The sequence below is a fragment of the Nyctibius grandis genome, chromosome 3, assembly GCF_013368605.1.
Source record: "Nyctibius grandis isolate bNycGra1 chromosome 3, bNycGra1.pri, whole genome shotgun sequence".
NCBI classification, from domain to species: domain Eukaryota; kingdom Metazoa; phylum Chordata; class Aves; order Nyctibiiformes; family Nyctibiidae; genus Nyctibius; species Nyctibius grandis.
In genome coordinates, this window is record NC_090660.1 from 9,499,194 (window position 1) to 9,512,950 (window position 13,757).

At 37.7% G+C, this 13,757-nt stretch overlaps 1 protein-coding gene across 4 annotated transcripts in view; it reads right to left on the reverse strand.

Annotated features, from left to right (window-relative positions):
- KDM1B (lysine demethylase 1B) overlaps nt 1-13,757 on the reverse strand; it is a 29,293-nt gene that overhangs the window by 13,804 nt on the left and 1,732 nt on the right. For 3 of the 4 annotated variants that reach the window (XM_068396247.1, XM_068396244.1, XM_068396243.1), the window contains 11 exons: nt 12,488-12,590; nt 11,548-11,672; nt 9,617-9,706; nt 8,724-8,835; nt 7,873-7,989; nt 6,873-6,911; nt 5,565-5,769; nt 4,277-4,461; nt 3,237-3,413; nt 2,228-2,302; nt 447-584 (listed from right to left, as the gene is read on the reverse strand). In XM_068396247.1, coding sequence (XP_068252348.1) covers nt 447-584; nt 2,228-2,302; nt 3,237-3,413; nt 4,277-4,461; nt 5,565-5,769; nt 6,873-6,911; nt 7,873-7,989; nt 8,724-8,835; nt 9,617-9,706; nt 11,548-11,672; nt 12,488-12,577 — 1,353 coding nt within the window. In that variant the 5' untranslated portion in view covers nt 12,578-12,590. The remainder of the gene's footprint in view (nt 1-446; nt 585-2,227; nt 2,303-3,236; nt 3,414-4,276; nt 4,462-5,564; nt 5,770-6,872; nt 6,912-7,872; nt 7,990-8,723; nt 8,836-9,616; nt 9,707-11,547; nt 11,673-12,487; nt 12,591-13,757) is intronic. The other variant, XM_068396246.1, reaches the window with a different exon arrangement.

Below are 13,757 nucleotides of genomic sequence, written 5' to 3' on the forward strand. Positions count from 1 at the left end.
TGCAGTGTGTTTGCATCAGTCGTTGTTAGACGTACTGATCTTAACTTGTGCAGAATTGAACTAGAAATATAGAGGCTGAGCAAAGGCAAGTCTATCACAGAAGTATGTATTACGACAACATAGCAATAGCCTCCCACAGTAAAGCCTTTCTTAGCTCTAAGGAAGTCTCCTGGGGACCTTTTATATTACTATCTCCAGAAAAGAGGATAAAAAAGTGGTTTCTTCTGGTTCTGAAGCTGGAGCCATCTTGTTTTTCTTTACATAATGTGCCTGAAACCATTCTACAGCCCTTCTCTGATAATAGCAACACAGAGTTTACTTACAACGCAGAACAGTGTTTTAATCATGTCATGAAAAAGGACTCCCACCCTTACCCAGCCACCTGAACCTGGCTTTAACAACAGTTTTTCACTAGTGATAATGCATGACCACTGCAGGGAACCCACTTGCTCACACATTAGTGCCATTGGGTTGTTGACACATCCATTGACGATTTGTGCACCTCTTCCAACAGTGACTCCTTTGAATGTCTTATCATCCCACACTCGGCCACCAATTCTGTCCTTAGCTTCTAAGACAATGACCTATGACACAATGCAGCTTAGTAAATTGTAAGACTGATTATATTAAACATATCTTTTCAACTCCAGAGCAAAGGAGAAAACAAAACACAAAAAAACTCCAAGCAATCCAGCAATGCTAACAATCTTAACTTTTTTTTTTTTTGTTTGTGGCTATAGTTTATTTATGCATTTAAATTGTCGTTTAAAGGTTACCCTTTGGGATATACCCATATAAAATAACTGTTACTTTAAGAAACAACCCCAAGAAAAATAAGCCTTCTTTTTAAAAAAGCTGAAGACCTATTCAGGTAATCTCAAAACTGGAGTTTAAGGCATGCTACAGACTATTAAACACAATGATCCAGGTGCAGTGTCCATCTAAGGAAGTCCATACACCTTTTGGAGCAATTTACTCCTGGGATATTCCAAGAAAACCCCATTCTCATGTATTTCCACCATTCATAAGTACCTCCTTCAGCATCCACTACTTGTCACAGACAGACACAGGATACTGAACTAGACAGATCTGACTGAATATGTTTACCCTTACTTATGTGATCTTTTTATTTTTAGAGAAAGTCTTTTTTGAGAAAATCCATCTCTCCAGAACAGTAGAAAGCAACAGTGCATATATATATAAAAATATATAAATATATTTTATATATTAAAAAAAAAGTTCTGCCAGTTGATATTTATGTATTGTACTGCAGGATAGCTTTCCACAGGACTTGATGTACAGAAAGGCTGCACTGCAATTTGCTATTCAGCAACCAAAGAATTAGATAATGGGCCTACAGGATTCAGGGATTCATATAAATACATACATATATGAACATATAAATATATAAATCCAGAAAGTCAGATGCTCATTCATTTCCTTAAACATCAGCCCTGCAAACACTTCATGTGTAAAGAGTCCCATAGATTTTCATGATAATATTTTGATGTGTAAAATTATGTCAACATGTAAATGTTGTGAGATGTAGTGACAGACGAGGGGTAACGGTTTTAAACTGAAAGAGGGTAGGTTGAGATTAGATATTAGGAAGAAATTCTTTCCTGTGAGGGTGGTGAGACACTGGCACAGGTTGCCCAGAGAAGCTGTGGCTGCCCCCTCCCTGGCAGCGTTTAATATTGGATGGGGCTTTGAGCAACCTGGTCTAGTGGAAGGTGTCCCTACCCATGGCAGGGGGCTTAGAACTAGGTGATCTTTAAGGTCCCTTCCAACCCAAACCATTCTGTGATTCTCGGACACTGTCAATGATAAATATGAGGGAAAAGGGAAATACATGTGATTTGCTTGTTTTTAATAAGCAACGAGTAAGTACAGTAAAGTGCACAAACAAAAGAAAATTTCACCTAATTTAAACAGCCATCATCATCTACAGTCCCATTATTTGGACATGAATATCCATGTCTCCCCTAACGTTCCAGCTTACGTCTATGTAAAATATTCACTGCATGCTTTGTTGAATTTTAGATACAAATAGATGCTGCTTTTAAACAGCAGATTTACTCAGTAAAACCCCAGATTTTACAAATGAATTAGGATGCTCTATACATGAGTTTTTGCAAAAAGAACGTATTTTTTTCATTTTGATGAAGAACACTTTCAAAGCAGAGGAAGTCTGATTTTTTAAGTAATGTACTCTGGAGTTTCTTACCTTAATTCCAAAGTTGTGCAGTTGTCGGGCTGCTGCTAATCCTGCTGCACCAGCCCCAACAATAATGACAGATTTCTAAAAAAATAATAAGAGATTTAAATAAATAAAAATAGTTTGAACTAAAATAGAAATTATCATTGCACACTTATTTTTCTTCTTGCTAAAGTTAAAAATACCTGTAGGTTACAGAAGTCTGGGCTCTCTTGTCCTCTAAAGTAATCAGTGATAACTTTTAAAGATGATAGTGCATTTAATATAGAGAAAAGATCAATTGTAGCTTTGAAAATAGTTACAATTTTTAAGGACTTTAAAAGCAGATGTCTCAATTTCTTTTAACAGATACAGCTGAAGTTATCAGTCAAGAAACAAAATCTAACTGAAGTTATCAGACAAGAAACACACTTACCCTGTAATGATTGCAATCACAGATTGGGTTGACCAGTAAAAACTATTTTATAAATTAAAAACATATACAAATACACTTTCCAAACATAAATCAACTTACAATTTCTAGGACATATTCCATTACAGAATACATTAATTTGATAAGTTTCTGTATGCTGTCAAGCAAATTGCTAGTCATAAATATATACCCTTTAATCATAGTTGTTGCAAACCAATATGGAATAGCAGTTTCCTCACCTGTGGAAGCAGAGGTGTATTACAAGGTTAAGCCACGAGAAGAACCTAAGTGTGTTGTGTATTTTTCACACAGTTCCCATCCATCCGAAAAGCTGATAGGAAGCACAAATCCATGGGACTGAATTCCACAGATTTTAGTGGGAACAAAAACCTTGCTGGGAAGAGTCCCATGTCTGTAGTTTCCATAACCATTCAAGGCGGATGAGAACCATGTGAAAAACATGCAATGGGTTTCCTTTTAGATGTAATTTTTACATAAACAGTTGGAACGATAGGTAATGAGCAAAAAATCCAGAACCAAAAAAATATGACATGTGCCATGTAGTTTTATAGCACTAATAACACAGGGTTTATTACAGCAACTTACATTGTGGTATTCCTTAGGAAGAAGATACTGGTCAGGACTGACTGATAAAATCCCTGTATTAATTAGCCCTTTCCTTGTCATAAAGTAAAGTATTCTCTCCATTTCCTGTACACAGCGAATACGCACAAGCCCCCGAACAATGATGTGATGGATACATTTTTGAGGGGTAAGAGCCTCCTGCAAAGGAGAAACAAAGAACAGAAAGTGTTTATTTTCTAATGTTCATTTTTTTTTCATGCATTTACATCATATTTAAACTGTAAACCAGATAGTACAATTTAAGCATGAATCAGGCTTCTGAGAGCATTTTAAAAGCAAGTTTTGTGGAAGTTTCTTGCTAGCCAGCTTTACACAGTAAGGTAACAATTTATTAAGCTAGATTAAGATAGAATAAAAGCGAATGAGTCTACAAGATACTCTCGCAAACTCCATGGTGTGCTCCATTAGTACAGGAATGGTATTGAAATGCATTCCTGATTGCAAAATGAATCTACCTGGTGGCAATGCTCACAACGACATTCCAGTAAAATCCATTCCAAAATGGCATTCCAAATAAGAAATAGATTAATATCCAAAACCTTCACTTAAGTATAGACATCAGTATCTGAAAGCTTCAGTATGTGAAATTTCAGCAATTCCACTGAAGGCAGTATCATAGAGTTAGCATAAGTAAAAAGACAAACACTTCCCTGTCCAACAGTCATATGAAAAAAAAATCATAAAGCACCCACCCTGTTTAGAAATGTTGAGCATCCCTTTAAAAGTTAACAGCTGGGCAGACTCCGTAGAGTTTAATACTTTTAAAACTTTTGTGTTTTACTGCAAAAGAAGCTCCTAGACATTGAGACTCCAAAAAACCCCACCCAACAAAACCCAAAGAAACAGCCAGTCTTAGGATGTATTTTCAAAAAGATGAGAGCAATTTTTCTGGTGCATAAGGAGATGTCTAAGAAGAAAGTCCAATCCCTAAGAAGAGAGTCCACATCCCAAAAAAGTATCTATTTTTGTAAACAAACAAGTTAATGATCAGCATCTCTTACCTTGCAGTTTGTGTACCACAGAGCCAAAATCAGGTTTCTCAAAGCCAAGTACATGGTAGGGTCTCGTGAATATTCTGGGAACTCATAGAGCTCATCCAGTTCCATGACATCTGGCCTTACACAAAGTGCTTTCCCACATTCATTGGGCTGGTAAAAAGGCTGGAAATATTTGTTCATGCCTGCAACTGAATAAAGACACACCAAGAACTAGTCATATTCTATCGTATCTTCATCACATCCTTTCCCCTCTAAGACGATCCACTGACCTCACACAGATAAACAAGTAACGAAGCTTTCCGGCCTCTAGCCACCTTCAGAATGATTTCATTTATATTGCCCTCCCCTCTCCTACCCTCTAGGCTGTGCAGTATTAATTATTGTCCTGCTACCTAATGGGTACGTCTTGGACCTATCAGAGCTTAAGTTTTGTCAGAGAAACAGTATGTGCCCTTGGATGCCATGATGAGTCCAATGAGGAACTGGATCTAAACTCAAGTCTAAGGTCTAGCATCACTGTACAGGTTCATGGAGTCCTCTGAACCCCTTTCATCTTCAACTCCCAATACTGCCCAGAGTGGGTAGTAACTAAAAGTAATCATCTTCCACGTGCAGTATTGGTAGCTCTATGTAATGAAGTTTTCTGTTTGTTAAGTAGATAACTGTTTATAGATGAACAGATTTATTTTCAGTACCTAAGGAGAGCAAAGCCTGCTAAGACACAGAAGCTGAACTTTCCTCAAAGCACACTCCAAGATGACTCTGGGAATCCTGAATTACCTTTCTCCATACCTGACCTATTCTGCAGATCTGCACTCCCAGGCTGTCAGTCTCAGAGCTGTCATTAGCAAAAAAATTAACCTAAACAGAATCTGAGTGCCTTAAGAAATCAAATCCTTTTCTCCAAAGTCCCAAAGAGCCACAATAACAAAACTAACAGAATCATGTTTTGTTTTGCTAAATCTTCATTTCCTTAAGAACGCAAACGATCTGTAAGTACCCACATATTAGTTTCCCATTTCTATAAACACATGACAGGTGGTAAACAAAAAGCCTATGCAGTCTGTGCTTACTCCCTAAAGAAATGCCATACAAAATGTATCACCTTTATCTTACAAACTACTAACTTGCATCAAAGAAGTACAGCGGCAGTCACGCAGAGAGTGTGTATTAGTGCTGAGAACAGAACCAGTATTTCTGAATCAGGAGCATTATGTGCCTTATAAACTCAGTTATAAGACAAAATTTATCACACCTATTTATGCAACAGAGCCCTGCAGATGGCCCTTACCAGTCAAATTAGGCACGCTCTTTAAGTGCTCTAACTTCACAAGGTTGGATTCACCAGGTAACCGATTAGTGCTGGTACAGGATGGACTCATGCCCACGCAGTCTGGATAATATGCAGCTAGAAAGGGAGCTGCCACACTGTCTTTCAGCAAAGGAGGGAGTATGAGCATGGAGTACCACCAATGGTCTGAAACTTCAGCCACTCTCTGGCCAAGCGGAGAAGTGAAGGAAAGAGGGGAGAAGAGAACACGTCAGTACTTTGAAAACGTTGGAAAATGAACCAATTCCCCCCCTCCCTCCAAAACTGAGACCAAAAAGCACTAGCAGTACCAATCTCAGAATTCCAAGTCATAAAGACATTTTCTCTCCCTCTTTCCCCTTCCTCAGCCTGACACAGAAAACCTGTAGCATTAACCTCTTCCTCAGAAATGGAGCTGAAACTTCACAAACTCCACAACCACGTGGAAAGCAAACAGAAGAGACATGCCATGACAACACATCTATGCCTTATCAGGCCCTTTAGAAAACATTTACAGTTGTTTATGCATCCAGAAATCTAAACCTAGAGAAGTCTATGCTAACTGATCAGTTTAATTTAGATTCTGCTATCCCCATCAAAGACCTTCTAAAACCTTAACAAACGCTAATGATTCAGCCTTAATTTGCAAATCAAACATGCATTAAGGAAACAAAACCACAAAGCTTCTACAAGAGTCAACAATAAGCTTGGAAATGTTTCCTGGGAGAGAGGTACCTCAGGTACACTTGCCAACATTAGGTTATTGAACATCAGATCATTCTCAATCGGAGATGCAGGGTTACATGACCATAAACCCATTGAAACACCAACGTACATCAAGTCTAGTTTTGTGCGTGAGGGAGAGGAGAGAGAAACATGTTTTGATGTTCTCTTGCAGTCTTCAATAACAGAAGACTAGCTTGACTAAAGACAGAAACCACCTGATGGAGAAGGAAATCTTAGGATGGGGAATTTTATTTGAAAGCTGGCAACTGAATACTGTTTTGCCTGATCAAAAATGAAAATTAGGAGTAAACCTGGAATCACAGGCTACAACTCAAAGACACCACAAACCACCTGAAAGCTAATTGGTAGTAAGGGAAAAGAGGAAAAAGATGAGTAAGTAGAAGGCCCTAGGCTCTGTTGCAAATAGTGTCTGACAGTTTCCTGAGCAAGATGCATACATAACACCATAACTGGCCAAAGGACCAAGAAAAGGAAAGAAATATGCCTTGCTTTAAGATTGCTTTCATAGTCTATAACAAATGAGGAGGAACAGTCACTACTCACCAAGTCCTCAGGCATAGAACACTGGTCTGAGCCCTCAGTCTGAAAGAAAAGTGAATGGTATCAAAGCTATTGTTAAGCTGTGCAACAAAAAGTAAATATAAAACAAAGTAATTTGGCCATGGCATAGTTCTTTAAACTTAAAAACCAAACCAAAAATGTATCAGTGTTAGCCTTCTGTAGCAGAGATGATTATGTTAGTAAAAATAAATAATAGAGAAATGCATAGTTAAAAACACAACACACCATAAAGCCAAAGAAAATGTTTCTCATTTGTTAAACTAAATAGTTTCTACTGATCAGACATTAATAAAATCAGATATTTTATTCCATTACAATGGAACAACAACCAAATGGAACAAAAAAAAAAAAAAAGGAATTTTATGGAAAGATTCCACATTTTCCAGAGACACTCGTCCAGTCTAGACTGTAAAAAAGTTTCTCATTTATTTTAAGAGGATCTTTATCACAAAGTCTCAAGATGAAATGCTGACTCTTCTGATTTTCCTATGGTCCGTATTTTCATGTTATGTTCTTAACTATATAGATTCTATGGCACTATAAGGACTCTTTCAAATTTCACACCAAAGCTGAAAGTTTTCATTTAAAGCCCCATGACAAACTTGCTAGAAATTAATAAAAGCCCATTGAGCTTTTCAAATGCTTTCTTCAATAATGAAGCATGGCTAAACAAAACCAAAATAAACACTTTGGTGTATGTCTGTTTTGTACATGCTGATAATCCTTCCACAGCTTCAGAATGAAGGATTTTACAATTGAACGTGCAGACAAAGAGTACTCCAGATACTTCTTTCTTGACATATCCACTCAAGAAACAAAAAGTCCAAACAGCATGTAGACCTGTCACCATGCAGCTCTCCAGGCTGTCAGACAATTGTTTTGGCATTAGAAACATTAAGCAGCAAACAAGAAGAAATTAATATCTGCAAACAAGAAAAATCAACTTGTTAGTTTCAATATGAGCAAAAATCTTCTGTGTTACCTTGGTGGAATTGTTCAGTTTCATACCACATCTGTAGGTTTTTGCTATTTGTGGTGTCAGCTGGATTTCCTTTGTCAGCTGACGCCATTTACCACAGTCTGGCTTTGTGCACTGCACCTACAAGTCAAAAAACAAACATGTTTTTACTTGTTGCTGTCTGATTACAGATAAGATTAATGAAGCATAACTAGCCAAATAGAAAGAAGGGAGATGTGAGGAAATTGTCAAATATAATTGTTGAATTCATTCTCATGTAATCCTCAGGTCATAAGTAAGACATTTGGTATACAGAAACCTTGTGCCCATCTCCTGGAAACTGAATTTCTCCACAGAACCTAACTCCAAAATTAATTCAGCACCCAGTTACTATGGTCTTCAGCGGGTTTTGCAAGCATTACTGCAAACACACATTGTTCACCACTTCAAAAAACAACAACAACAACAAAAAAAACAAACACCACCAAACTTACTTCCATTCCAAACTCTCTTCTTCTGCTCTCTTTACTAGGGAAATACAAAATCAGTTTTGGAATTCTTTCACACTTGTACTTTCCTATAACTGGCATGCTCCCTTTTCACCACCAAGTCTTATTCCACCTGAACATCACACATAGCTGCTACTTCACTGAAAAGCAACAGAAGGTCTCCACACTTTGTGGAGTGTGGAGAAGGTCTCCAACAATGCAGGCACTAATCAGAACTATTATCTTGAGCTTTTCCACTGTCCTCTAATACTAGAAAACCTCCACAAAAACTCAGCTGACCTCCTGCTTGAACATACTGTATCAGAAACTCACATCAGAACATCACATTGAAATATACCCTATTAAATAAATCACCCTCCATCTTACCCAGTAAGGAAGCTGTTGATCAGCCATGAAAGCTTTTGGACTGGGCTCACTTTTACCATTACTTGTCCAAATCCTTTTCCAGGCAGTATATTTCTCATAGCCATCTTTATGGCTAAGAAGAAAGAGAAAAGAAAACAGCAAGCAGTCAGAAAATTGAATACCTAGTTCATTTCAAACAACAGCATTTATTCTAAAATTAAAGATTTTATATACGGACAGAGAAATAAGGCTGTAGAGAGTCCTATATTTTTCCTATTAAAAAAGGAGAAAGTCATGGTTCTTACAATAGCAATAAATTGCATCCTGACCACTATGTCCTCTTGCTCATGAGCACACTTCCCGGTATTGAAGGTCTGGCCTGAGTCACAGGTACTGCTGAGCACATAAGCACACAAAAGTCTTCGTAGAGCTGGACTCAACTCCCACTCAAACGGGAAGGAGCTTGGAGCTGAAAGCACTCTGTGAGCCTGACCAGAGTCTTCACAGTCACTGAACTGCAAGCGTTAAATCTGATTTGATGTTACAGAGAGGCAAGGTCTCCTGAACTCACATTGTAAAGTGAATTTGCTTTATAAAGGAAAACAGATTTACTTAAAACTCTTCTCATCATTTAACATTCTCTTTAAAAAGAGACAAAAGCTTCAGAATAACGCCACACACAAACCAGCCTGCCTTAAAGTAAATGGTTTTGTTCACGCTGCTATGTTTAAGTTGATGATTAGTCCACACAACACCTGCAGTTTCAGCACCAATATCTAAGCCTCACTTTGCATAAAGCAAGCACGGAAGACAAGTCTTTGTATTATGTTTATGTACATGATATTTCAACAGTTGTAACATCTGTCAAATTTTCATAAGCACTGAAAAGGCACAACCTTAACTGGCAAATCTACCTTCGGTAATAGTGGTCAAAACATTCATTGCAGAAGTGCTCCCCGCAGGAAAGATGATACCATCTAGATGTATACCCATTTTTAGCACATCTGTAACGCAGGAGACATAGAAATAGCTTTATGATACATTTAGAAAAAAATCTTTCTATTGACAGTAGCACATTCTAGACCATGAACAAAATACTCAGGACAAGCCAGGGCTTTATGTCACATTCACGAAGGCTGACTTGCACAAGGCACTACAGTCATACAAATAACAGTAAGATCATTTCAATTGTCTCAAACATGACCAGCTTCCAAACTAAGCAACACCAGATGCAAAGGAGGCAAAACGTACACAATGTGCAGTTTTATAGTTGGTCTGGCTTCCAGCAACCTCCCGCTAACAATGGTCAACTGAGCCTGTCTTTAGTACCCTTTAAGCAGACGTTTCCTGAACATGAAATACATTTGCTTTTACAATATGTGCTGAGACACATTAAGTGTTTTGCAAATGCATAAGAAGACAAAGTCTCTCGACAGGAACTTACAGTTCCTTTGCTTTGTTCCATTTTGTTCTGATATTAGTGCAGGGGTGGGAGGGATCATTTAAATTAGTATTTTTTCTGTACGTGTGATCAATTGATTCGTAAATCATTACAACATCCTGTTCTCAGAACAACTGACAAAACTATAAAGGCAAATCTGAACACAAACCAGATGTTGCCTATTTTTTTCACGTGACCAAGTGGCTGCGATTTTAACCCAAAGAGAGAAAACTCTGAGGAAGCAGTTACACATTCTGGGCATTTATTCTTTATTACTCTCAGAAAGAAATATCCATTAGCAAAGATTATATTCATCAGACAAAGCAGTCGCTCTTCACTTAGAAAACTCATTAAACTCAATGAAATGGTTCAAGATAAATGCAGGAGGTAAAAAGCACAAGGTAAAAAGCAGTGACCTAAGCTACTAACTGAAATAGCTAGCCATGAAATGATCTCATCTCAAATAAATAATGTTGAAAGTATGTACTTGGGGGGTGGGGGGGATGGAAATAAAAATATTAAAATAACAATTCAGAAAGATGACTAAGCAGTATGTATTGTTTCCTAAATAAAAAACATGGTATCACCAATGCTGATCTCTCAGGTGCTCGTTTCCCCTAAGTCTCTTATGCAACTGCCAAAACACTTGGTTTTCCTATGACAACATCCAGAATACATTGACCTTATGCCACCAATCCACATAGATAACTAAATGAAGCACTAAATTATTTCAGATCATTGGAAAATAAATAAAACAAGGAAAGTTTGTCTCAATCAACCAGGGAGAGAAAAATGCTATATAATTACAGTCTGCCTACTGCATAATGAGGTCTAACGTGTTGGTTACTATAGATACACCTTGCCAGTATCATGCGTTCAGTACCTCCAGGGTCAGAATGCAAAAGGATTGTGCAAGTACACCGAAAGCCACAAACAACTCGAGAACAAAGAGTTCAAATAAGTATGACTGTCTCCCAAGACCTCACATTTCAAGGTCAGAATCTCACCTCGGACTGCAAGGCATTCCGAGAGAGTGATAAAGACTTCCTGCAGTAAATGATGGTTTCATTTTCCATCTTGAAAGAAAGTTTAGCTTCCTCAGATTACACTAATACGCTCTCAGTTTCACAGAAGCTAGGGACGTTCCAGAAGACACCATTAATAACATAAATAAGCGTATTCTGAAGATATTCTATACCTGAATTAGCAACTTGCACAGTAAAAGTTATCCACAACAGGAATAAGAAGCCAGGAAAGTGTCACAAGTTAAGACTCACGTTAGTACCTTTTGATTCTCCCTCTACATTTAGAAACGCAGGGATTTTTCAGAATATAGTTAGGATCCTAAACTTCAGCTGCAAGTTTAGAAAACTCCATGGAAAATTCAAATAAAAAGAAACAAACCTTTCAGCTGCACTGGCAAAGCAGACGGGACATGTTGCAGTGCATCCAGCTTTTTCACACTTCCTATATTTCTTCTCTGACGCTTCATCATCATCATCTGCTGCTTCAGCCGCTTTCTTCTTCACCTAATAAAGAATAGCTGAAATCTGACCAAAATTGACACAAACACATCTTCTACAAAACGGCATTCAGGCAGTTTTGCTGCTTGTGCGTAGCATCAAATGGTTAAAATGGTACTACTGAAAATGTTTGTATCCATTGTGAAATAGCTGCAGCGTGAAACAGCTGCCAAAGTAGGTCAGTTTTTCTACAAAAACCCACCCAGTAAGGCTGGAAATATCATTTAAAGCTAAAAATGTCTTGCCTTAGTCTAACTGATGCTGTTGAAGAAATTATCAGCAAAGCTTCCAGTTTAAATCATATTTTAAGTTCATCACACGCTAATGAGTCAAGCCTCATGCATTCATTCTATTTCTCCTTCAGAAAAAGAAAATCTCTTCTTCACATACTTACTGATATTGATTAGTGGCAAAAATCTTATCTGCATCTCATAAAATATTAGGGTGGGCTTGAGGCTTTTTTTGGACTCCATATACAAAGTTGTATACCAAATGTCTCTTCTGGGCCTCAAAGGTACTGTGAATTGTGTTGTTTTAGGCCTCCGTCTGGATGGGCAGACAGCTTTGTCTGGCTGTACAGAAATCTGTGATTGTATTTTTAACACATCAAGTATTTACAGGTTATACTGAGCCTTTATCTTCTCTGAATATCCTTCACAAATGAGACACTTTGCCTAGTTATTCACAGAATTAACTAATTCTCCCTCTCTCTGGATAAGTCCTAACTTATCCACAGTGAAGCCCGCTTTCTTTATAAATATCAACAGAAAATAAAAAGTACCAGAGTACAAACCCATGTGTTTTTAAATTATTATAAGTACCTGTCTTCCAGAACTCCTCAGAGGAAGGTTGTCTGGAGACTGGTCTGAAGAACATGCCTTTTTTTTCGTTCGTACCCTTCCAGTTGACATTGTATTATTAGGTCTGCAAAAAAAGTTACGAAAAAAATTAAACTGCTTGACTTTGTCTAACCACCTGGGCAGTACAGCCACCTATACCACCTCTTTTGTCAGTTACCTAGGTAAGAATCTGTTTAGCTTGATTAATTCAGGAGGAAAATTAGAATGAGGCATTACGGGAAAGGAACAATACTACTATTTTAAACTAAACTCGGAGTTAAGATTAGATCCTTCAGTACATCTTGACAGGATCTGTTCCAGATCAGCATATCCTGGATTTCAATAATCTGATTTGCGTTACGTGAAGACTTGGGCTGGAATTTGGGTTGGCAAAGTGAACAGACATCAGCTCATAATGCAAGCATTGAAATACCACTCTGAGTAACATTCGTCCTGCTAACTACTGATTTATTGGTAGCAAGAGATTTACACTGTAAAGCACTTTTCCAAACAGCGTACTGAAGAGATGTTTAATACCAGGTGAACAACCAGTTCCAAGACTTGCACACCCTCCTATGAAAGCACATCAGAATTTAAAGTCTAAGCTACAGTTGCATTGCAATTATAGGGGATCAGAATATTACAGACCTTCTTGTTAAGCATACTATAGGAGAAAATAAAAGGTTTATGCCACAAGAGAGCTCTGTAGCTGTCTTTGACTATGTTAGTGGGAGCATGGTAAAGACCACAGTTTATCACGTAAGCTGGAAAGCATGGCATGTGAGAAAGTATGCCACAGAAATATGAAAGCATATTTAAAATGGTATTATCAAAGGCATTCTTTTCACAGGGAGTAAAACACAAATAAAGAGAGCCTAGAGGACGAATTAAATCTAAATGTGCTCCACTACATACAGAAAGGAAGTGGAAATAAAACCCTTATACTACAGCACTGCATCATCAGTGTTATCTTGTTGTAGTAAGGATCAGTTTGTAATTATATTTCTTTTTGAATATATTTGAGACTTCTACATTTTCTCTGTTCCAGGCTGCATCTTCATTGTTCAAGCTGACAGTGATGGATATGGTAGCAATAGCTTCGTTCAGGAATTCTGCTAAAAGTAAAGGTAACAGGAGGATAGAATGGGCAATTTTACAAAGTTTCAAATGAAGCTGATACAAATCAAGTACATTGGTGCTTTATTCTCCCATGAAGATAAAAGAAATTGATTTGGGGGGGGAAGGGAAATTG